We start from the raw sequence: 23,953 nt of genomic DNA, 5'->3' as shown, positions 1-23,953 counted from the left end.
AGATGCTTTCAGGGCATTTCCTCTCTTGAGCGTACTGTTGTTAGGTGTAATTTAATATTTTCAAAATACTTAGTTTGCAAGATAACCTCATGTTTGAATGCCTGTGCAGTTCACGTCTCTCTTGTACACTATAGTTTTCAAAATCCAAATAGGACATCAGCAGAGTGTCCAAAGTTTTGTATGATCTCCAGCTTTTGTGCCTTGACATGTCTGAATCTCTCTCCCATCTATTCCACCTCTTCCAGTTTTCGACAACAGATGGTTGACGAACAGGGTTTCCGTCTGGCCTGTATTTCTGTGAATTTTGGTATTGGTAGCATTCCAGTGAGAGAATTACAGTGTTGTTTTCTTGCATTGTCATGTAAGGATTTGGTTGTTAGTAGCAAGCTCCAGAATTGTCCATTTAATTCCCCCCCTACTCTTTGCCAATTGAGAAGCAAAATGTCTATTGGTAATTTCTACATATGATTCAAAAGCACATTCACTCAATGTGATGTCTTAATTCACTGGCATCTGCAAGATCCAAGTTTGTAACATGAATTCGTTTGGCCTTTGAGTCCTTTTGGAGCACATGTCATAGCATCAGCAAACAAAATATTTTGAGTGCCAGGTCGATATCTGGCATCTTGTTCTGTGTGGTGTGTGATCGTTTGTAAGTCAATTAGTAGGGATAGGAAGGAGAGAGGATGGAAAAATGAATGGAAGCTCAGACCTGCAAGTTAACAGAGCTGCTGGTGGCCGCCCACAGACTTGGACAGAGGTGTTTCACTTAAGCGCAGGTTGACAATTTTATTCTCTATGCCCCCCAAATTTAGAAGTATATACAAGTAATTGCTATAATTTTTCATACAAAATATTAAATAGAACAGTATTCCAACATCTGTAATTCTTTGGGAGTTGACATCTCGGGTCAATTATGTCCCGTTAATCTTTCACTTTGCATATGGCTGCCATTAAAATTCTGCATGGAGCATGTGCCCCCATCCCCCTAGTCATGGAGATGCTTTCAGGGCATTTCCTCTCCAGAGCGTACTATTGTGCTGGAGAGCGAGTGACGTATTGTACTTGTACTTTTTCCTACACCTCCTCTGAAAATCCAACATCTCCCCTTCTCTATCTCCCCATCCCGGTATTTCAGCATCTCCCCACTTCTCTTCCCTGTGCCAGGACTGCTGCTGTGTGGTGTAGACTGATCAATTGTTCTTCCCTTGTGGACAGTTGCTCTATCTTCCCTTCATGCCAGTTTCAGGAATACACAAGTTATGCTGGCTCATTACATTTTGTGCAAACTTATGCGGGTGTATAAAGTTACAATTTGTTGCTTTCATCTAGCTGCCCCCTATGCCTGGAATAAATTACCTGAGTTTTCCGCCAAGCCCCTTCCCTTCCCTTGTTTAAAAGCAGACTGAAAACTACATTAGGAAGGGGAATCTCTTCAGAAGAAGTGTTAGCTGTTTCAGAGCTACATATGAATCAGGGAGTTAAAGGGTAGAGGCTGATGCTAAAGAGTGAAAGCATCTTTAAAGAGGAAGGTTTTAAGTTTGGTTTTAAATTTTCCGAGGGAGTTCTCCAGTCGAATGTTTAGTGGAAGGGCATTCGACAAAGAGGGGACAGTAACTGAGAAGATGGATTTGCGAGTATTGTCGTGAAATAATTCCCGTATTGATGGTATAGAGAGTAAATTTTGATTTGATCAGAGGACCCTTGATGATGAGTATGGGATCAAAAGTTTGTCTATGAACGCCGGTTGATTGGAGTTTTTTGTTTTGAAAGTGAGGAGTATTTTTAGGAGAGACGATGAGAAACGGGTAGCCAATGTGCTTTACGGAGGAGAGAGAGGAAATACTACTTCTTTAGCACTCTCCAGACCAGTAGAGGTTAACTTTACGAATGGGTATATATCTAATCATGACCAGCAGGTGGAGACTGAAAACAAAACTTTGGGACAGTATATCCTAGCCCCTCCTCTCTATTTCCCTCAGTCTTCTTTCAGTCTCCAGCAGGTGTTGAGTGATCTGTACCCATCTCCCTTGGTAGGGCTGTTGGAATTTGTTTAGGGGGTTTATTGTCCCTGTTTTTAGCCGGACGGAGCTTGGACGGACTCTGTTTGGGGGTTCGTCCGACCTCGGGGGTGTCAAACCCGGCGGGTCACGAGCGGGGTCCCTCCCCCCACTTCCTCCACCTCCCCACATTTTTTTAGAGGAGCCTCAGCAGTATCCCTTGCCCCCTAAATCAAGCAAGGCATATTGCTTTGAGAGCCTGTGGAGTCTGTTCTGTAAAAAAAAAAAAAAAAAAAATCCTGAGGTAGTGCTGGTCTGAAGGGTTGTTTCCCTTTAAGAAAACTGTATTTTACTGTATTTTTTCATGTAACCGGCACTTTTTTCTAGCTAGGTCGCGTCTGGAGCAATTGTGCCCTTCTCCGGGGGAGTAGGACACAAATTTAGTCCAGCCGCGAGGCACTCGCGGCCGGCCTGAACTCGGCGGTTTGGGTCGGTGAGGTGGTGGAGCTCCGTCGGCAGCGGCTGCAGGCGCCCAGAGCTCCCCGCCGATGGTGCCTCGCGAGTCGGCTTGGAGCAGTGGGGAAGCCCGGTCTTCCACAACCGCCCACGGAGGGATTCCCCGAAGGATTCCCTCTCAGCTGATTTTTTGACAGCTGATGCCGGCTTGCCTGCTTTAGCGGCTGAGACTATTCAGGTTTCTCAGCCGCTTCAGGCTATGGAGGGAGCTTTTTTGGCGGGAAAACCGCCATCTTCTCTGTCTGGCCCCTCCATTTTGTCTTCCACCTCAGGTGACCTTCCCCCTGTTTTGACTATGCAGGGGCAAGGTTCTGCTGGGTCCCCTGCTGTGGCAGGGAGTCCCTTGGGACCCTCGGGGGGTTTTTCTCCTGAATTTTTCTTTTCTTTATGCAGAGCCTATTTTCAGGCGGCTGGGGGTCCCGGTTGCGCCCAGGGGGTTTCGGGGGGTGGGTTTTCCTCCGCGCTCCCTGCGGCTTTGCCTCTTTCGTCTGGCGTGACGTCCCCTCCGCCGCCTCCCTTGTCCAAGCGTCCGCGGGTGTCGTGGGACGAGAATTTGTGGTCGGAGGAACGGGTCGGTTTGGAGGAGGACCTGGACCCTTCTGAGGAGTTCCAGGACTCTCTGGAGGGGACGGAAGCTGGCGGCGGGTTGTCGGATTTCCCGTTCTCCAGTGACGAGGCGTCCGTGGTGCGCCTTTTTCAGAAAGATGAGCTGCCTGACCTTATTCAACAGGTTTCTTCGGTTTTGCGTTTTGAGGACGCGCCGCCGGAGACTCCGCGTGTGGGGGACCCCCTGTTGCGGGGGATCCGTTCCGTTTCCCGCTCTTTTCCTATGCATCAGGATATTCGGGATATTGTTCTGGAGCAGTGGAAAACGCCGGAGACGCCGTTTCGGCTGGCGCGCAGCATGGCTCGCCTGTATCCCATTCCTGAAGGGGTTCGGGCTACGTTAGCTTCGCCAGTCGTGGATGCGGTGGTCTCGGCAATTTCCAAGCGGCATACCGTGCCTGTTGAGGGCGGTTCTGCCTTGCGGGACCCTGAGGAGCGCAAATTGGAGAGCATCCTTAAGCAAAATTTTCAGGTCTCTGCCTTTGGGGTCCAGGCGGCTATTTGTGGGGGACTGGTCGCTCGCACCGTGTTTCGGTGGGCGGAGCGGGTCTTGGATCGAGAGTCTGACGACTGGTCTCTGGTGGATCAGGAGGTTGCGAAGATTGAGATGGCGGCCTCATTCCTCTCAGATGCTCTATATGACTTGGTGCGGATCTCGGCTAAGTCTATGGCTTTTGGCGTGGCCGCAAGGCGTGTGTTGTGGCTGCGCGCTTGGGCGGCGGATGCTGCGTCCAAAGCTAAGCTTACTAAATTTCCCTTTCGGGGGTCGTTTTTGTTTGAAGAGGACTTGGATAAGTTGATTCAGACTCTGTCGGACTCGAAAGTTCCCCGTCTGCCGGAGGACCGTGCCCGCCCGGCGTCTCGGGGGGGTGCGGCCCGGGGGCGTTTGCGGGATTTTCGCAAGTATCGCCCTGGGCGTGGGGCTGCTTCTTTCCAGTCTCCGGGATTTTCCCGGGGTCGGTTCTTCCAGCGCATGCAGCCCTTTCGGGGGGCCCGTCGGGGGGCAGGGAATCCCTCCGCCGGTTCCCCCGCTTCCCGTCCTGCACAATGACGCCTTGCCGGCGCCCCCCTTGGTTCCGGTGGGGGCCCGGCTGTGCGAATTTTTCCCCAAATGGGCCGAGATCACGTCCGATCAGTGGGTCCTGGAGGTGGTGCGGGACGGTTATGCCCTGGAGTTCGCCCGCTCTCTGCCGGATTTTTTCCTCGCTTCTCCGTGTCAGACTCCGGGGAAGACGCAGGCTTTTCGCCAGACCCTTCAGCGCTTGCTAGATCTCAGGGCAGTTGTTCCGGTGCCCCCTCCGGAGTGGGGCACGGGCAGGTACTCCATTTACTTTGTGGTGCCCAAGAAGGAGGGGACCTTTCGGCCCATCCTCGATTTAAAAGGGGTCAACAGGGCTCTCAAGATTCCCTCTTTCCGTATGGAAACTCTGCGGTCGGTCATTCTGGCGGTTCAGCCGGGGGAGTTTCTCACTTCTCTCGATCTGACGGAGGCCTACTTGCATGTTCCCATTCGGGCCTCTCATCAGCGTTTCCTGCGCTTTGCGATCTTGGGTCGGCACTTTCAGTTCTGTGCGCTTCCCTTTGGGCTGGCCACGGCTCCTCGGACGTTCACCAAGGTGATGGTGGTCGTCGCGGCAGCCTTGCGGTCGGAGGGCATCCTGGTACACCCCTACCTGGACGACTGGTTAATTCGGGCAAAGTCGTTGCAGGAAAGCTCCCGGGTTACTGCTCGGGTGGTGGAGTTTCTCCGGTCGCTGGGCTGGGTGGTCAACCTTTCCAAGAGTCGGTTGGTCTCGGCTCAGCGTCTGGAGTACCTAGGGGTGCTGTTCGACACCTCCTTGGGGAAGGTCTTCCTCCCAGAGGGCCGGGTGAGCAAATTGCAATCTCAGATTCGCCTGCTTTTTGCGTCCCGGTGTCCTCGGGCGCGAGATTTCCTCCAGGTCTTGGGGTCGATGGCGGCGTCCCTGGACGTGGTGAGGTGGGCGCGGGCCCACATGCGTCCTCTCCAGTATGCTCTGCTCCGGAGGTGGTCTCCCCAGAGGCACGGGATGGATGTTCCGGTTCCCCTGCGAGGCTTGGCGCGCTGCAGTCTGCGTTGGTGGCTCCAGACCCCTCACCTAGTTCAGGGGGTGGGTCTGGATCTCCCGCAGTGGACGGTGCTCCTGACGGATGCGAGTCTCCTGGGTTGGGGGGCTCAGTGTTTGGGTCACTCAGCTCAGGGCACCTGGTCCGCGGAGGAGGCCGCCTGGTCGATCAACGTGTTGGAGACCAGAGCGGTCCGTCTGGCGCTGTTGGCTTTCCACTCCCTGTTGCTGGGCAAGTCGGTCAGAGTGCTGTCGGACAATGCCACGGCGGTGGCTTATGTCAATCGTCAGGGGGGCACCAAGAGCACTCAGGTGGCGCAGGAGGCGGCTCTGCTCATGGTTTGGGCGGAATCCCATCTGCTGGACCTCTCGGCCTCTCATATAGCCGGAGTAGAAAATGTTCAGGCAGACTTCCTCAGTCGTCACTTCCTAGATCCAGGAGAGTGGTGTCTCGGCGCCGAGGCGTTTCAGTTGATAGTGCAGGCTTGGGGGCAGCCCCTGATGGACCTGATGGCCACGGGTGGCAACGCCAAAGTGCCCCGCTTCTTCAGTCGTCGCAGGGACGGTCTGGCCGAGGGTCTGGATGCTCTGGTCCAGCAGTGGCCAACGGAGGGGCTGTTGTATGTGTTCCCTCCTTGGCCGCTGGTGGGCAGAGTGCTTCTTCGCATTGTTCACCATCAGGGTTTGGTGGTGCTGGTGGCGCCGGATTGGCCTCGCCATCCGTGGTATGCGGATCTGGTGAGGCACCTGGTAGCGGATCCTCTTCCTCTGCCTCTCTCGGACGACCTTCTGATGCAGGGTCCCATTCCCATGTTCGACCCGTCTCCCTTCTGTCTTACGGCGTGGCTCTTGAAAGGGGTCGCCTTAGCAAGAAGGGATATTCAGACAAGGTGATCTCTACACTGTTGGGGTCCCGGAGGCTTTCTACCTCTCGGGCTTATGTGCGGGTTTGGCGTCTCTTTGAGGAATGGTGTCGGGCGCGGGGAGTGCCCTCTTTTCGCGCTTCTCTGCCTAACATTCTGGAGTTCTTGCAGGATGGCCTGGATAGAGGCCTGGCTTGGTCTTCTCTCCGGGTTCATCTTGCGGCCCTGTCGGCTTTTCGAGGGTTGGTGTCAGGTCAGCGTTTATCGGCTCTTCCTGATGTGATTCGGTTTTTGCGGGCGGCCAAGTTGCTTAGGCCTCCCCTACGGCCCTCGGTTCCCTCTTGGGATCTTAATCTGGTTCTCTCTGTTTTGGTGCGTCCGCCTTTCGAGCCCTTGGACGACTGTTCTTTGAAGGACCTTACTTTGAAGGCGGTCTTTTTGGTGGCCATTACTTCTGCTAGGCGTGTTTCTGAGCTGCAGGCTTTCTCTTGTAGGGCTCCCTTCTTGGAGTTTTCTAGGGAGCGGGTCGTCTTGCGGCCTGTTCCTTCCTTTCTGCCGAAGGTTGTTTCTCCTTTTCATGTCAATCAATCGGTGGTTCTCCCGGTCTTGGGTGGTCGGGAGGGCTCTTCTGAGCAACGGCAGCTGCGCAAGTTGGATGTCGGTCGGGTCCTTCGCTCTTATGTGCAGCGGACCCAGGAATTCCGGAAGTCCGATCATCTCTTTGTCCTCCTGGCGGGTCCTCGTCGGGGAGCTGGCGCTTCTAAGGCTACTATTGCGCGCTGGATCAAGGAGACGATTGCTTCCGCTTATCTTCTGAAACAGCAGCCTGTTCCGGAGTTTCTCAAGGCTCATTCCACTCGGGGTCAGGCGGCTTCTTGGGCTGAGTCGTCGCTCGTGCCTCCAGTGGATATTTGTAAGGCTGCGGTTTGGTCCTCCTTGCATTCCTTTGTTCGTCATTATCGGGTTGATGTGCAGGCGCGTCGGGACGCGGTGTTCGGTGAGCGTGTACTGGTATCGGCCCTTCGGGGGTCCCGCCCGTGAGAGGGACTGCTTTGGTACGTCCCATTCGTAAAGTTAACCTCTACTGGTCTGGAGAGTGCTAAAGAAGGAGAAATTAGGTTCTTACCTGCTAATTTACTTTCTTTTAGCTTCTCCAGACCAGTAGAGGTCCCCACCCTGTCTGTTGTTGTTGTTGTTGGGGCTGTTGCGCGGGCAGTTTTTGGTTTTTGCTGCGGGTTCTAGTATTTTTCTAGGGCCGGGGAGAATTGAAGAACAGCGGCTGTGGCTCGGCTGGCTTAGCTGGCGAGCTGTGGGGACATTCTTCCTTCGGGAATTTCTCCTCTGCATTTTCCAACAGCATTTTGGGTATGTTATTTGTTACTCCTTTCGGAGTATTGTTTTTTTCTCTCTGTTGTTTTCCAGTTCTTGGTTCTGCTTGGCTATTCGGCAGACTGAGGGAAATAGAGAGGAGGGGCTAGGATATACTGTCCCAAAGTTTTGTTTTCAGTCTCCACCTGCTGGTCATGATTAGATATATACCCATTCGTAAAGTTAACCTCTACTGGTCTGGAGAAGCTAAAAGAAAGTAAATTAGCAGGTAAGAACCTAATTTCTCCTTATTAAACTGGGACTGTTCTCCCTTGAGAAGAGGAGGCTGCGAGGGGACATGATCGAGACGTTCAAAATGCTGAAAGGCATCGATAAAACAGAGCAGGAAAATAAATTATTTACATTGTCCAACGTGACATGGACAAGAGGACATGGTTTGAAGCTAAGGGGGGACAAGTCCAGGACAAATGTCAGGAAGTTCTGCTTCACGCAGCGAGTGGTAGACGCCTGGAATGCTCTCCCAAAGGAGGTTATTAAGGAATCCACTGTGCTAGGATTCAAAGGCAAATTAGATGCACATCTCCTTACGAGAGGCATAGAGGGATATGGGTGACTAAAACTACATCAGGTGTATACCTGACTGGGCCTCCGTGTGTGCGGATCGCCGGACTCTATGGACCATGGGTCTGATCCGGAGATGGCAGTTCTTATGTTCTTATTTCTATAACACTACTAGACATACACAACATTGCACACTAAACGCATATGAGATAGTCCTTGCTCAGAAGAGCTTACAATCTATTCAAGACAAATAAAGGATTGGGGAATTACTTACTGTGGGAATGATTAAAAGAGACACGAGTACTGAACAGGAATTAAAAGCTGCCTCAAAAGATATACTTTTAGCTTAGATATTAATAGGGCCAGAGACAGAACGAGATGTGCCAACTCAGGAAGTGTTTTCCAGGAGCAGCAAGATAGAAGGGATAGAGGAGTTGGCAGTGGAGGAGAATAGATAAGAGACATTCACCTGATGAACTGTGTTGGGGAGGAGTGTAGGGAGAGGCAGTGGCATAGCGAGGTGGAGAGGCTTCTGGGGTGGTGGCACCCCTCTCCGCCTTCATCTTTGCCCCCCTTCCTGCCCTCATCTTCACCCTGTTTCTTCCCCGCCCTTGTCTCCGCCCCCTGCTCCTTCCCCACCCTTGTCTCTACCCCTTCCTCCCTCTTCTCTGCCCCTGCTACTTCCCCGCCCTCATCTCCGCCCCTTCTCCTTCCCCGTCCTTGTCTCTGCCCCCTGCTTCGTCTCCGCCCCTGCTGCTCCATTTCCGCCCCTGCTCCTATGCCCCATCTCTGCCCCCCTGCCCCATACCCCCTACCTGTAGCTCACCGTGCGAGTAACAATTTTAATGTGCTCCTCGCAACCGTGTTGGCTGTCTCTGACGTCACTCCCTAAGCGCGGGAGCCGACACAAGCACGTTGAAGTTGTGGCGGTGAACAGCTAGGGGGTACACGAGCGCAGCTGGGGAGGAGTGGTGCCGGCGACCACACCATGATGCCCCCGGGACAGATGCCCCCCCCTTACTTCGCCATTAAGAGGTGTTGAACTGTATTCAGAAATGACTAGAGAACCAATGGAATAACTTGAGAGGGTAATGTGAGCATAGGAACACCGGCAGGATATCGGTTAAGCAGCCGTCTGAATAGACTGAAGGGGATAGCGATGGTCTAGTAGGCGACCTGTGAGCATCAAGCTCTAGTAATTTAAGCACAATTTAATAAGTGTGTGGATAAGGGTTTCGGTTGTGTGTTCAGAAAAGAAGAGACGAATTATAGTGGTGAAATAGAGAAAGAAGCAACAGGTTTCATCAGTGTGTTGGATATGTGCAGAGATCGAGGAGTCAACGATGACTCCAAGGTGATGAGCTGCTTAGACGGGGGGAGTATGAGCGTGTCATCCTCAGAAATAAAGAATGGGGAAAGTGGGGTTAGGGAGCTCTATCTTGGCCCTGTTCATAGTAACATAGTAACTGATGGCAGGTAAAGACCCAAATGGTCCCTCTAGTCTGCCCAACCATACATGCTCTATAAATTAATTATTTCGTTGAAATTGTCCTTTTTCTTAGATATTTCTGGGCCAGAAACCCAGAGCCCTGCCCGGTAGTGTGCTTAGTTCCATGGACTGGAGTCTCCATCAAAGCTCACTCCAGCCCATCTTAACTATCCTAGCCATCGAAGCCCTCCCCAGCCCTTCCTCAACTGAATGTCCATATACGGGACACAGTTAAGTTTCAGATAAGCTTGAGGGAGGTGGGAAGAGGGAAGGAAGGTAGACGAGCTTTTATATGTGTCTAGTTGGATCTTTTATATTTTGGTTTTTTTTAATGACTACATTTTTCCAACAGGAATACTGACAGGCTGGGGAATGGCGTGCTGTATGCTTCTGTAAACCCTGAGTACTTCAGCGCAGCAGACAGTAAGTGCACGTGTTATGCACCCAAGATCCTTTCTTACAAAATGCTAAGTAAACTTTGTGGAGCGTTCACATCTTCAGTCTTGTCAGGACCGTGCAGGGAGTCCAGAAAACACTTAGCACTTCATGTTTCTTACCATAGGGGTACATGCCTCTGCCTGGCTGTAAATTTCAAATAGGAATAAGTTATTTGTGGTTCAGACTGCAAACGGTTTGTGTAGAGAGAGAGAAAAACTCTTTGTACATTTGTCACGGCTGAAAAGTCCTGGAAATTTCTCTTCTGAAGTGATATTTCATGCATGTCGTATTAAAACTGGCAAAGTTTAGTTGTCAAGGTCATGACCATGTAAGGGAATTCTAAAATGGCACCAAATCTTTGGCATGGGAACAGTGTTCTAAGGATGCAAGATGCTGTATTAGGGCAGATCCACATAAAAATACACATTCCCATTTATAGAATAACACCTGAGTGTTTCTCTGTGGATCTGCAAGGGGGAGGCATGGGCAGTTCAGGGATGTGCCCTTAAAATGTGCCCAACATTATAAAATAGTGCGGATCTGCACATGTTACACCCAGATCTGTAAAAAAATTGCTTGTACAAAATCTCAAGCCATTGCATCCTCAACTTCTCACCAAAATTAAATGCTAGTTTAAAAACAGGTTTCCTCCCTATGGGAAAAGACAGTTGTTGACCAATTCTTTTAAAAAAAAAAACAACCCCCCCAAAAAAACATGTTGGATCGCTCTTAACAGAATCTGGTTTTTATCTCCATTTTAGTGGAAAAGTAGCGCTAGAACAATTATGACTTCATAGAAAGGAAGAATCTATTATATCCTCACCAGTCCAGCTTTATAATGCCAGATGTTGAAACTTTCAACTTGGAAGCTATCAGAATCCATGGTGATTTGGCAAGTTGTAAGCAGGATGAGCTGGACATGTGTGCACCTGCCAAATCACCATGAGTCCAGTGATTCTTGTTTGCAAAAGTGTATGACCCGTGCTGCTCTCTAAAAAATCCATATATCCCTTTTTATCGCCCCCTACAGTTATTCTCCAGAGACAAGTAGGGGATATGAAGGGACACTTATTGGTGAACTCCTCTGACTGAGCCCGTGTGTCAGTTTTCTCCCCTAGCTATAGTGAACTGTGAGCTTACTGAACATGTGCAGGATGCCCGCCCCTCGTCCCATCAGTTTTTTCTTCCGCCGCTCCTGAACAGTCGCAGCTCTCCCCTCTTTATCTCCTCAGAAGGCATTGAAGGGGTATATGTCTCAGATGAGACATTTTCACTGACTGTGCAGAATGTTTCCGTGCTGCTTTGCCAGCCTGAACAAGAGCAACATGGCAAAGCACAAGCTTCCAAGAAAGCTACTAAACGCCACTTGAGAGCAGAGAAGTATAGACACAGCACAGAACTCCCTCCTGCACTGTCTCTCCACTGCCAAGAGAGATCCATCGTAGTCATTCTGGCACAGACCAAAATCCCGTGCTGCTTTTGAAAAGGGGATTGACGCAGATCATGTGTCCTCACTACAGAATGACTCAGCACAGTCTCACCAGGTGCAAACCAAGCACACACAGTTCTGTTTCCCATGTTAGACCCTATGCAGTTGGCAACTGTGTGCATAGTCCGTATACAAGAGAATTTGCAGGTTCAATACTGGACATTGTGACTGATGACTTCTCCCCTTCAGTATTCTCGCCACTGCCAGAACAACTACATATCCACTCTGTTCTAGACAGACAAGGACAGGGTTGTCCAGCATTTGTCCTCAAGGGCCACGGTCCAGTTAGGTTTTCAGGATTTCCCCAATGAATTTGCATGAGATCTGTTTGCATGCACTGCATCCATTGTATGCAGATAGATCTTGTGCATATTCATAGAAACATGATGGCAGATAAAGGCCAAATGGCCCATCCACAGTAACCATTATCTCTTCCTGAAAACCCAACCTGGCGAGGGCCGAGGTTGGACACCTTTGGATAAGAACAACTCAGTATAGAAGTCTCTTTCCGTCTGACAAAAGAAGTTGCCTTCCCCGCTCAAGGCAGACTCAAGAGGCCCAGCATGAAAGTTGCGCAAGGCCCTATCAAGTTGAGAATGGAACCTGCATCTTTTGGACTGAATCATCTAAACACTGTTGCTTGCCTTACAAACCCAGATCCTGCCATACCTGTGGGTGTAGATCTTTCCAAGAAATGGAAGAACATAGCAACAGATTCCAAGCTGCTAGGTATCTTTAAATATGGATGTTACCTAAGGTTTCTCTCTGAGCCCAACTGAGTGGTCTTCCTAGAGGAACAGTCATTGCAGTTGAATGTATAACTTCTGTGGGAATGAAGCAAGTTGTTTCTCCAAGTCAACACAATAAATCCTTTTCCAGAAAGAAATCAGGGGTTCTATTCCAGCTTGTTTTGAAGAGGGGGGGGGAATGACCCATTCAGAACTTGGGGACCTCAATTTTTTTCCTCCTAAAGGAAAAACTGAAAATGGACACTTTCCATTGTTGGCTGTGCTTCTCAATCCCAATTGCACATATGTCCAGTTCATCCTGCAGGCCAACCATTATTTATTTATTAACACAGCTTACAACCTGCCAAATCACCATGGGTCAAAGCACAATATGACCAAACACATACAATCAAAGCATAAAGTACATAAGAATAGCCATACTGTTTCATCTAGCCCAGCATCCCATCTTCACAGTGGCCAATCCAGGTCACAAGTACCTGGCAAAAAAAAACAAATAGTACCAACATTCCATGCTACCAGTCCAGGGCAAGCAGTGGATTTCCCATGACTGTCTCAATAGCAGACTGTGGACGTTTCCTCCAGGAACTTGCCCATACCTTTTTTTAAAAAAAACCAGCTACATAACCACTCTTACCACATCCTCTGGCCTACAGTACTTGGAAAAAGAAGGAAAATAACAAAAGGCTAATGAAAATAAGAACTTCTAAATAAACATGCCTTTAAAATACCTGGTAAAATCACCAACATCATGTGTGTTATGTAATGTAATTGGTGTCATGTTCCATAGAAGAGATTCATAACAAGAAAAGACTTTTGCACAGATAAGATTAAGCCTACTATTGACCAATGGACAATGGGAATACATAGGCGATAGCCGACTCATGTGGCCCAAGATGTGAATGTAAACAAAATACAAAGTCCTTCCTCTTGGTTTGTCCTCGGTATCCAGGGTATTTATCAAGTGTTCATTGGAAATAGGCTACCGACACAAGCAAGATCTGTACTAATTTTTATCCCAGGACAAGCAGGCAGCATATTCTTGACTGATGGGTGACGGCACCGAAGGAGCCCCGGTACGGACAATTTTAGAGTGATTGCACTCTAAGAACTTGGAAAGTTCTAGTAGGCCGTACCGCGCACGCGCGAGTGCCTTCCCGCCCGACAGAGGCGCGCGGTCCCCAGTTTCTTAGTTTCCACGGAGCTAAGAAGTCGCACTTTTCAACGGCTGTTGAAAAGATTTTTTTCTGTCGCCTTCCCGCTCGCGAAATCTTTTTGGAAATTATATTTCCTTTTTTTCTTTTACTATTTTCTTAAAAAAAACAACAACATTTTTTTTCTTTTTTCTTCATTTTGTCGGTTTTGCCCCGGCGGGGCCTACTGCCGCCATCGAGGCCTCGGCCTTCGATTTGGCAGAAGCCGTTTTTCCTTTCATGCCCCCCCAGCCAGGTTTTAAAAAGTGCCAGCGGTGTGCACGGCCTATCTCTCTTACGGACCCGCACAATTGGTGCTTACAGTGCCTGGGTCCAGAGCATCAGGCTTCTACCTGCACCCGCTGTGCCACTTTGAAAAAACGTACATTAAAAAACCGACAAATCCAACAACGTTTGCTTTTCGGTGCCGATATGTCTGACCCTGCGACATCGACACCGGCATCGGCACCCACTTCGTCGACGCCGCGCCGGCGTTGCTACACTCAGGTAAGCCGGCTAAGAAGCCATCTCCGTTGGAGCGTCCTCCGGTCTCAGTAGCAGCGAGTCCAATCCTGCCGACCTCGAGGCGTCCACGGAAGCGCTCCGCTCCTATTGAGGTGAGCCCCTCGACATCGGGTTCCTCATCCTCGGACCGCAGAAGAAAAAGGCGGTACCGGTGCCTTCGCTGGACGAGCGGATTGCTGCTGTCCTGCAAGTGCAACTTAAGGAGCAGTTGCAACAACTCCTTCCCGCACTTTTGACACTGAGCCTTCCAGTCCCGGTCCGGTCTGAGCCACCGGTACCGACAGTGGAGCGCCCTCCTTTATCGGCATCCACTTTGTTGGTACCGGTTCACACTGCTTCCTCGACTTCGATGCCAATCTTAGCACCGGAACCGAGAGCTCAACACCAGGCGGTGCAGACTTCGGTACCGACGCAGCATGTCACATCTCCTGGTACCGTGTCTATGAGGTCGGGTAAGTCGGTGCGCAAAACCCGACACCTGGAACCCTCCACCCCGGAGTCTCGAGACCGTGGCTCTCAGATTCGGGACCCTGATTTGTGGGGTGACTCTGAAGAGCCCTTTCTGTCTGAGGGTGAGTGTTCCTCTGATGAAGAGGATCATCTTGTTGCTGATCCCTCTTCTAAGCAGGATTCCACATCTTTTACCTCTTTCTTAAAAGAGATGTGTGAATCTCTTTCTATTCCCTTGGAGGCTGAGTCGAAGAAATCCAAGGCATTCCTTGATGCTCTGGACTTTGACCAGCTTCCAAGGGAATTTCTCAAACTTCCTCTCCATGACATCTTAAGAGAGACTTTTTATAAAAATTTAGAGACTCCCCTGACTGTACCGGGAGCTCCTCGTAAATTGGACTCCTTATACAAGGTTATCCCTATCCCTGGTTTTGACAAACCTCAGCTCCCGCATGAGTCTCTTTTGGTGGAATCCACACTTAAGAAATCAGCGGGAGCTAGTGTGTATGCCTCAGTCCCTCCTGGCAGAGAAGGAAAAGCCATGGACAAATTTGGCAAACGTTTATATCAGAATGCCATGTTAGCCAATAGGTCAGGGAACTACGCTTTTCATTTTTCATTTTATTTAAAGCACCTCATTCAAAACATGGCTGCTTTTGAAAAGTACCTCCCTGACCGCAAGAAATCTGCATTTCATGCCTGCTCTTCTTCTCTTCTCCAGTTACGCAAGTTCCTAGTTCGGTCAATTTATGACACATTTGAATTGACTTCTAGGGCCACGGCTATGTCTGTTGCCATGCATCGGTTGGCATGGCTCAGAGTCTCAGAGCTCGATGTAAATCATCAGGACCGCCTAGCAAATGCTCCCTGCTTGGGTGATGAGCTCTTCAGAGAGTCCATGGATTCCACTACACAAAAGCTGTCTGCCCATGAGACTCGGTGGGATACTCTCCTGAAGACTAAGAAAAAGACTCCACCTGCTTGGCCTTTTCGCCAACAATCTGCCTACCAGCGCCGCTATGCTGCCTGTCCCTTGCCACCGGCTACTCAACAGCCTAGACGTCAGCAACAGCGACAACCACCTAGGCCAGCCCAGCAGCAACAGGTGAAGCCTCCTCCACCACAAAAGTCTACCCAACCCTTTTGACGTGGTTCTCCAAAGCATAGCCAGTATTCCACCATCTGCCAATCTCCCTCGACCCATAGGAGGACGTCTTTCTTGTTACACCAGCCATTGGGAGAACATCACATCGGATCAGTGGGTCCTCAACATCATCCGCCACGGCTACTCTCTCAACTTTCAGACACGTCCTGCACAAAGTCTGCCAAGAGAGTCTGCTTTGAACACCTCTCAGTCTTCTCTCCTTCTTCAGGAGATTCAATCCCTCCTCCTCCTGAACGCCATAGAGGAAGTTCCTCTAGATCAGAAGGGGCAGGGATTCTACTCCCGTTATTTTCTGGTCCCCAAAAAAACAGGGGATCTCAGACCCATCCTAGATCTTCGCGATCTCAACAAATGCTTGGTCAAGGAGAAATTCAAGATGCTTTCTCTGGCAACTCTTTATCCTCTTCTCCATCAAAGCGACTGGCTATGCTCCCTCGATCTCAAAGAGGCATACACTCACATTCTGGTCAATCTGGCCTCCAGATAGTACCTCCGCTTCATGATCAATCATTGTCATTACCAATACAAGGTGCTGCCCTTCGGTCTTGCCTCCTCTCCAAGAGTGTTCACCAAATGTCTGATTGTGGTGGCTGCCTTTCTACGCTCTCACCACCAAAAAAAAAAAAAATAAAGTTATTATTATCTGGACGATTGGTTAATCAAGGCCAATTCATCTCAAACAGTGCTCCTGGCCACCAACCAAACCATCCTGTTTCTACAGCTTCTGGGGTTCGAGATCAATCTACCCAAATCTCATCTCATCCCCACTCAGAGACTTCAATTCATTGGAGCGGTGCTGGACACAGTCCTCATGAGATCATTCCTGCCGTCCAACCGTCTTCAAACTCTTCAATCTCTATGTCAGCAGGTGCTTCCACAACGTTCCATCTCTGCCAAGCAAATGATGATACTCTTGGGTCACATGGCCTCCACAGTTCATGTCACACCCCTCGCACGTCTTCACCTGCGCACTCCTCAATGGACCCTAGCTACCCAGTGGTCCCAAGCGACGGATCCTTGCTCACGACACATATCTGTGACATCATCTCTTCGTCAGTCTCTACAATGGTGGTTGATATCCTCAAATCTTTCCAGAGGTCTTCTGTTTCATCTACCTCCTCATCAACTTGTCATCACCACCGATGCCTCCCCTTATGCCTGGGGAGCTCATTTGAATGAATTCCAAACTCAAGGACTTTGGACAGCCCAGGAAATGAAATATCACATCAATTTCCTGGAACTCAGAGCGATGTTTTATGCCCTCAAGGCCTTCCAACATCTTCTCTTTCCTCAGGTCCTCCTGCTGTGCACAGACAATCAAGTTGCGATGTACTACATCAACAAGCAGGGTGGGACAGGCTCTCGCCTCTTGTGCCAGGAAGCCCAGAAGATTTGGGCTTGGGCCACAGATCACCAACTATTCCTGAAAGCTATCTACATTCAGGGAGAACAGAATTCCTTAGCAGACAAGCTCAGCAGAATTCTCCAGCCTCATGAGTGGACACTCGATCCTTTAACTCTTCAGTCCATCTTCGCTCAGTGGGGTACTCCTCAGATAGACCTCTTTGCAGCTCCTCACAATCACCAGCTGCCCCTATTCTGCTCCAGACTCTATTCCCCTCACCGTCTGGCAGCGGATGCATTTCTCCTCGATTGGTCCAATCTGTTCCTGTACGCTTTCCCTCCTCTGCCTCTCATGTTACGAACCTTGTTCAAGCTCAAGAGGGAACGAGCCACCATGATTCTGATTGCTCCACGGTGGCCCAGGTAACATTGGTTCTCCCTTCTACTTCAACTCAGTTCCAGGGAGCCTTTCCTTATTCCACTGTTTCCTTCTCTGCTTATGCAACATCAGGAGACCCTTTTGCATCCCAACCTTCCGTCTCTGCACCTGACAGTTTGGTTTCTCTCGGGCTGACTTCTCATGATACTCTTTTGTCTCAACCCGTTCGTTCCATTCTGGATGCCTCCAGGAAACCGGCCACTCTGCAATGTTACCATCAGAAGTGGACACGGTTTTCTTCCTGGTGTCTTCTTCATCATCATGATCCCACTTCCCTTGCAGTGGAAACCTTATTGGATTATCTTCTTTCTTTGTCTGACTCTGGCCTCAAGTCTACTTCCATCAGAGTCCACCTCAGTGCTATTGCTGCTTTTCATGAGCCAGTTCATGGAAAACTTCTCTCGGCTCATCCCTTGGTGTCCAGATTTATGCGGGGTCTTTTCAATGTGAAACCACCTCTCAAAGCCCCTCCGGTAATCTGGGATCTCAATGTGGTTCTTTCCGCCTTAATGAAGCCTCCTTTTGAACCTTTGGCTACCGCTCCTTTCAAGTTTCTCACTTGGAAGGTACTTTTCCTTATTGCTCTTACCTCTGCCAGGAGGGTCAGTGAGCTACATGCACTAGTTGCTGATCCACCTTTTACAGTCTTTCATCATGACATGGTGGTTCTGCGTACACATCCAAAGTTTCTCCCTAAGGTTGTCTCGGAATTCCATCTCAACCAATCCATTGTTCTGCCTGTCTTCTTTCCGAAACCTCACTCTCATTCTGGAGAACAAGCTCTGCATACTTTGGACTGTAAGCGGGCTCTGGCTTACTATTTAGAGCGTACTAAGCCCCACAGATCAGCTCCCCAACTCTTTCTGTCCTTTGATCCGAATAAATTGGGACGTCCTGTTTCTAAACGTACGATGTCTAATTGGCTGGCAGCGTGCATTTCTTTCTGTTATGCTCAGACCGGACTGACACTGGAAGGTTCTGTCACGGCCCATAGAGTTCGAGCTATGGCAGCATCTGTGGCTTTCCTCCGCTCCACGCCTATTGAGGAAATCTTCAAGGCTGCTACTTGGTCCTCAGTTCATACTTTTACATCTCATTATTGTCTGGATGCTTTCTCCAGACGGGATGGACACTTCGGCCAATCTGTTTTGCAAAATTTGTTTTCCTAATGGCCAACCTTCCCACCATCCCTCTTTTTGTTAGCTTGGAGGTCACCCATCAGTCAAGAATATGCTGCCTGCTTGTCCTGGGATAAAGCACAGTTACTTAACAGGTGTTATCCAGGGACAGCAGGCAGATATTCTTGCATCCCACCCACCTCCCCGGGTTGGCTTCTTAGCTGGCTTATCCTAACTAGGGACCGCGCGCCTCTGTCGGGCGGGAAGGCACTCGCGCGTGCGCGGTGCGGCCTACTAGAACTTTCCAAGTTCTTAGAGTGCAATCACTCTAAAATTGTCCGTACCGGGGCTCCGTCGGTGCCGTCACCCATCAGTCAAGAATATCTGCCTGCTGTCCCTGGATAACACCTGTTACGGTAAGTAACTGTGCTATTTCCATCCCCATGATTGGATCCTGCAATCCCCATCTTTGTTTTTCATGAATTACTTTCCTATCCAATATTGCCGTTCCCCTATGGAAATTTTATTCTATTTCTGTTTAGCTGTATATTAACATTTTTAAATGAATATATAGACTGTTCAGAAAGTACTTCTGTTGGGTGGTGTATCAAAATTTGAATAAACTTGAAACGCAAGCTTAAAGAGCAGTGTTAATAGGGCAGTGTCCTTTTCGTGGCCTTGCTTTGGTTATTTCCTTCTGTAGACGGAGCCAACTCTTGTGAAAGCAAAGGAACGTGCTTTCACTAATATGAAGGGTGAACCAGGCTTCTGGCATCCCTTGAGGATTTGCCCCCCTCGGCCAGTGCTTCATCCAGCTCGTACCTTAAGCTTGCTGGGATAGTCGGTGGTGTAACGAGAGTGAAAGGCACCCGGGGGTGGTGGCACCCATCCCCCACCCTTGTCTCCGCCCCCGATCCCCCCTATCCCCGCGCACCCCCTTCCTTTCCCCTATCCCGTACCTCTAGTTGTTCACCACTGTGAGTAAGAAGAACTTCAACGTGCTCCTCGTATTCCCGTCGGCTCTCCTTCTGACCTCACTTTCTCTGTGCGGCAGCTGGAAGTGATGTCAGTGGGAGAGACGACGAGATCGCGAGGAGCACATTGAAGTTGTTGCTCGCAGCAGTAGAGTTACGTGCATGGTGATGGAAGGGGTGCCAGCGCCCCCACCAACATGGCACCCGGGGTGAACCGCCCCCTCCCCTCCCTTTACTACGCCACTGGGGATAGTAGACATTAATTGACATGCCAGCATGAATGAGACACATCTTATTTGCTTGCATGGTTTCTGTGCACTTGTTTGCAGTGTATGTGCCGGACGAGTGGGAAGTACCTCGAGAGAAAATCACCATGTCTCATGAGTTGGGCCAGGGCTCCTTCGGCATGGTGTATGAGGGCATTGCCAAGGGTGTGGTGAAAGACGAGCCTGAAACGAGAGTGGCCATCAAAACGGTCAATGAATCGGCAAGCATGCGGGAGAGAATTGAGTTTCTGAATGAAGCCTCTGTAATGAAGGAATTTAATTGCCATCATGTGGTATGTACAGATGTTTGTGTAAGTGTGACAAAAAATATATTGTGCTGTGTATTTTAAGGATTGTGAAAGCCATACTACAAATAAGAGTTTTGCCCTTGCAAATTATTTGCAAAAGAACCATTTATTTGTTTTGAGTGGTCCAGATTAATTAGAATAACCTTACACTCCATTGGTGTAACATTGTTGCAAGAATGCATCTTTGGTTTATTGTTTCAGAAGAACTTGCAACATTATTTGTCACTTTCATGAAAAATGTTGTCATGTCCATAGGGAGAAAGGCATTTAGAAAACTTGGACACTAGCTAAAATTAGGAACAGTAATGAAAATATTTGTTCTATTGTAGTTGCTGTCCCTTTTTCCAGTCGTTCTCCTGTGTATTCGCAACCATAGTTTCTCTCACCTTGGGCTGGTAATTGAGGCTAGATTCCAAATTTAAGACACTAGCTCTTGACTATTTGTTTAAATTTGAATGCATGTTCTTGCTATTTAAACATTTCTATTAATGCTGCTCTTGTCTTTTTTAGGTGCGGCTACTTGGAGTTGTGTCCCAAGGTCAACCAACACTAGTTATAATGGAACTAATGACTCGAGGAGACCTCAAAAGTTACCTTCGATCTCTTAGACCTGATAATGAGGTTAGTAGAGACGTAAATTGAGCATATTTGGTTTATCTTAAAAAGTTATTATCTGTAAGAACCTGGAGAGCACCCCAAGTTCTGCATGGCCCAGCACCATGCACCTTCATGACCCATTACTTCCCTTCATCTCTCATTCCTGTATTGGTCTCGTATACGAAGAGCTGTCCTGATTGCACTTGGATGTAAATATACAGACAAGGCTTGATTTGTAGACAATAAACAAGAGGAACAGTGGAGCTAGGGTGTGGGTGGGCCAGGGGCAGGAGAAACAGGAAGAGAGGGGCTGGATTAACCGCAGTAAACCATGGTCACCGCAGTAAATCTGCAGGAATGAAGACATTTGCAACTGGTTTATCGCAGGAAAAGGGACAAGACCTTTCATCACCCCGCGGGAATGGGGACAAGACCTTTTACCCCCCCTCCCCCATGGGAGCGTGAAAAGTCTTGCTCCTTCCTGCACCTGCTGCTAATGGCTTCTCTTTCTGGGAGAAAAAGTCCATAGTCTGTTATTAAGAAAGACATTGGGCAAGCAGTGTCATGACCGGAAGATTGAGGGGGAGTAAACAGCAAGTAGAGTACCCCTGCTTCCTCAATATCACCCCCCCGTAATCCATCCTCATCCTCAGTGGGTATTGTGATCCAAATGCCACTGGAAGGGCTTGACTTCTTGCAATATTGATGTTTTGCAGAGGAGAGCAACTCTTAAACACAAAAGGCCACTACAGCTAGCAAGCTATAACATTATGTGTCATGTTGGAACCACAAACTACTAGAGTGGTTATTTTGAAACAATTGGAAAATATAATATTCAGTTTAAATGTCTTTATTACATTTTAAATAGTATAACAATCCTGTGTAAAGGTCACCCAATAACATCTTAACCCTCCCCCCCCCCAAACAAACTTACAACAGTCAATGAATTAGGAGTGCAGGATAAAAAAAGGAAAATCAAATTGCATGCAATCTGCAATAATCATCCAAAAGAGCCCAAACCATCTTAAAATATTGACTCTTACATCGCCTAACTGCAGCTACTTCCTCATATTTACATATGAAACATATTTCAAATTGCCGAAACTCTGGTTAATGATTTTTGTGTATACTTGCCATGGTCCCACCCCTGTTCTGTCGCATGCTGTCACAGTTCAACACACCAGCAAGCAGAGGATCCCACTCCCAGAGCAGGCTGATGCATGGGCATGCTTGTCATGTTGCACCTTCCTTTTGCTCCCTGTAGCTCATGCAAATTGTCCACAGAACTAGGAGAAAATGGTTGCAGCACTGATCCTAACAGTTCATTAGTGAAACATGATTCCTCACTCCAAACTCCAGCATCTTTCATACCTTTAGCAGCAGCAGAGATGATAAAATACCACTCCTGAAGAACATTATTGTAAACCATCTCTAGCACACAAGAAACAATTCAAGTATAGTCTGTCTTGGGATCAAATGTTCATAAAGTTCCTGATGTGTCTAAATTTTCACAAAAAAGATGAATTTTTTGTAATGCCTGCAGAGGCTACATTGCAGGAATGCATGAATAAGTGTGTGAAAGTTATTGTTATCAAAAGGATGTCAAACTGATCTTCGTGTTCTCAACATATAGAAACCCTTTTTTATTACTTCCGATATCTGTGCCATGAAAGTAAGTTGGGAATCGAGATATATATATATTCTGAGATATCTAATATCCCTTCCTTGGGATTGTAATGAAACATTCGGTGCCCAGTTAACCAGCATCCATAGCTCTTATCAAGGTTAATCTTTAATTTGTTCTTTTCCAGCCATGTTTGAATGTTCTCAAGACAATTGATGACTTTAGTCAAAGAAATTGGATCTATTTTTGTTAATAGCAGAATATCAATATACTCGAATTCCACTTTCTTCTGCTAAAAAGATGTTGAACAATATTGGTGACAAAGTTTTATCCAAGTTTATTAGTGATTTGATAAAAACGCCTATCAAATTCTAAGGGCTCATTTTACTAAGGTGCACTGGTGTTTTTAGTGCACGCAGCAGATTAGCGCGAGCTAACCCCGCGCTACGCAGCTATAACTAACGCCAGCTCAATGCTGGCATTAGCGTCTAGCGAGCGCGGCATTGTAGCGTGCGTTATTCTGCGTATTAATGCCTTAACGCAGCTTAGTAAAAGGAGCCCTAAGTGTTTTACAACAATAAAATTTAGGGAATAGATATATTAAAATTCACCAAATGAAAACAAGGACAATACATAATAAGACACAGAGAAACGTGATGGAAAAAGGGGAGGAACTACAATAGAAAACAGGAAAGAGAACAAGAATGGGGCGAGGTGGCAAATAAATTTTGTTTATTTATTTATTTCTTTTATAAAAGATAAATTTAATGGTCGACAGCGTCTGTAAATAGGAAGCACTCGAGATCCCTTGAATTTATCTAAATTTTGTTGGTAAATTGTTCCATATTGAAGGTGCTGTTACTGAAAATATTGTAGTCCGATGGGTATTTTATCATTTTTAAAGAGGGGACCCAAAGCAGATTTTGACTAGAGGATCTAAGGGATCGGGTAGCTTCATACAAAACAATAATTTTATCTATAAATGCCGGTTCCTTGGTTCTAAGAGTTTTAAAAATTAGGAGGACAATTTTATAAGTTATTCTATGTTGGACTGGAAGCCAGTGGGCCTTTTTAGGAAGGGGAGTACTCCCCCGAAATTCATTCCAGGTACTTCCACAAATTTTGAAAAACCACAAATGTCAAAAGGCAGCTGGAACGCCGGTGGGTGAAGAAAATCACTCGCAGTCTGCTCCGACAGCCTCGTCCTGCTTTGACATGCAGCTCCTGATGGTGTAGCCCGACTGTAGTACAGGAAGAGGCTATTGGAGCAGACCACGAATGAGTGAGTCCGCGAACTACAAATTTGCGGGGGAACACTGTAACGTGTTTGAATATCTTTGAGTTGGTAATAACCTTGATGGCAGTATTTTGTATCAACTGAAGACGCTTAATATCTTTCTGGCATATCCTTATATAAGGAGTTTCTGTTTTTGATATAATAAGGGAATGAATCAAGATATTCAGTGAAGATGGTTCCAGCACTTTAGCCAAAGAAGCCTGTAAAAACAACTCTTTACAACCCTGAGGGACTCCGCATTGTAGATTTAGGATGTTTGAATGTCCTTTGTTGGTAATTACTGAAAATGATCTTTCCTTTAAAAATGACTGGAACCATTCAAATTTCTTAAATTTGATGCTTTTGCTAACATCTTCTAAATACAGTCTACAAATAGCATAAAACAAAAATAAAATGACCTCCAGCATCTTGTATTCTCGCATGGGAATTTCTGTAGGATCACATGTATATTTGTTTGCTTTTGCATTTATGCTTTAGCGCCGAGCTGACTCTAGAACACCATAATGGTAGCTATTTAGGCCAAGCTATGATT

The 23,953-nt window shown here is 48.0% G+C and overlaps 1 protein-coding gene across 1 annotated transcript in view; it reads left to right on the top strand.

The window, feature by feature from the left end:
• The window catches only part of IGF1R (insulin like growth factor 1 receptor), a 384,398-nt gene that overhangs the window by 338,610 nt on the left and 21,835 nt on the right, over positions 1-23,953 (top strand). The window contains exons 15-17 of the mRNA XM_033920005.1: positions 9,801-9,871; positions 19,659-19,888; positions 20,414-20,524. Of these exons, the coding sequence (XP_033775896.1) occupies positions 9,801-9,871; positions 19,659-19,888; positions 20,414-20,524 (412 nt within the window). The remainder of the gene's footprint in view (positions 1-9,800; positions 9,872-19,658; positions 19,889-20,413; positions 20,525-23,953) is intronic.

Source organism: Geotrypetes seraphini, chromosome 14 (assembly GCF_902459505.1).
Source record: "Geotrypetes seraphini chromosome 14, aGeoSer1.1, whole genome shotgun sequence".
NCBI lineage: Eukaryota > Metazoa > Chordata > Amphibia > Gymnophiona > Dermophiidae > Geotrypetes > Geotrypetes seraphini.
The sequence above is the reverse complement of the archived record's forward strand: the minus strand, read 5'-3'. Positions and strand labels throughout refer to the sequence as shown.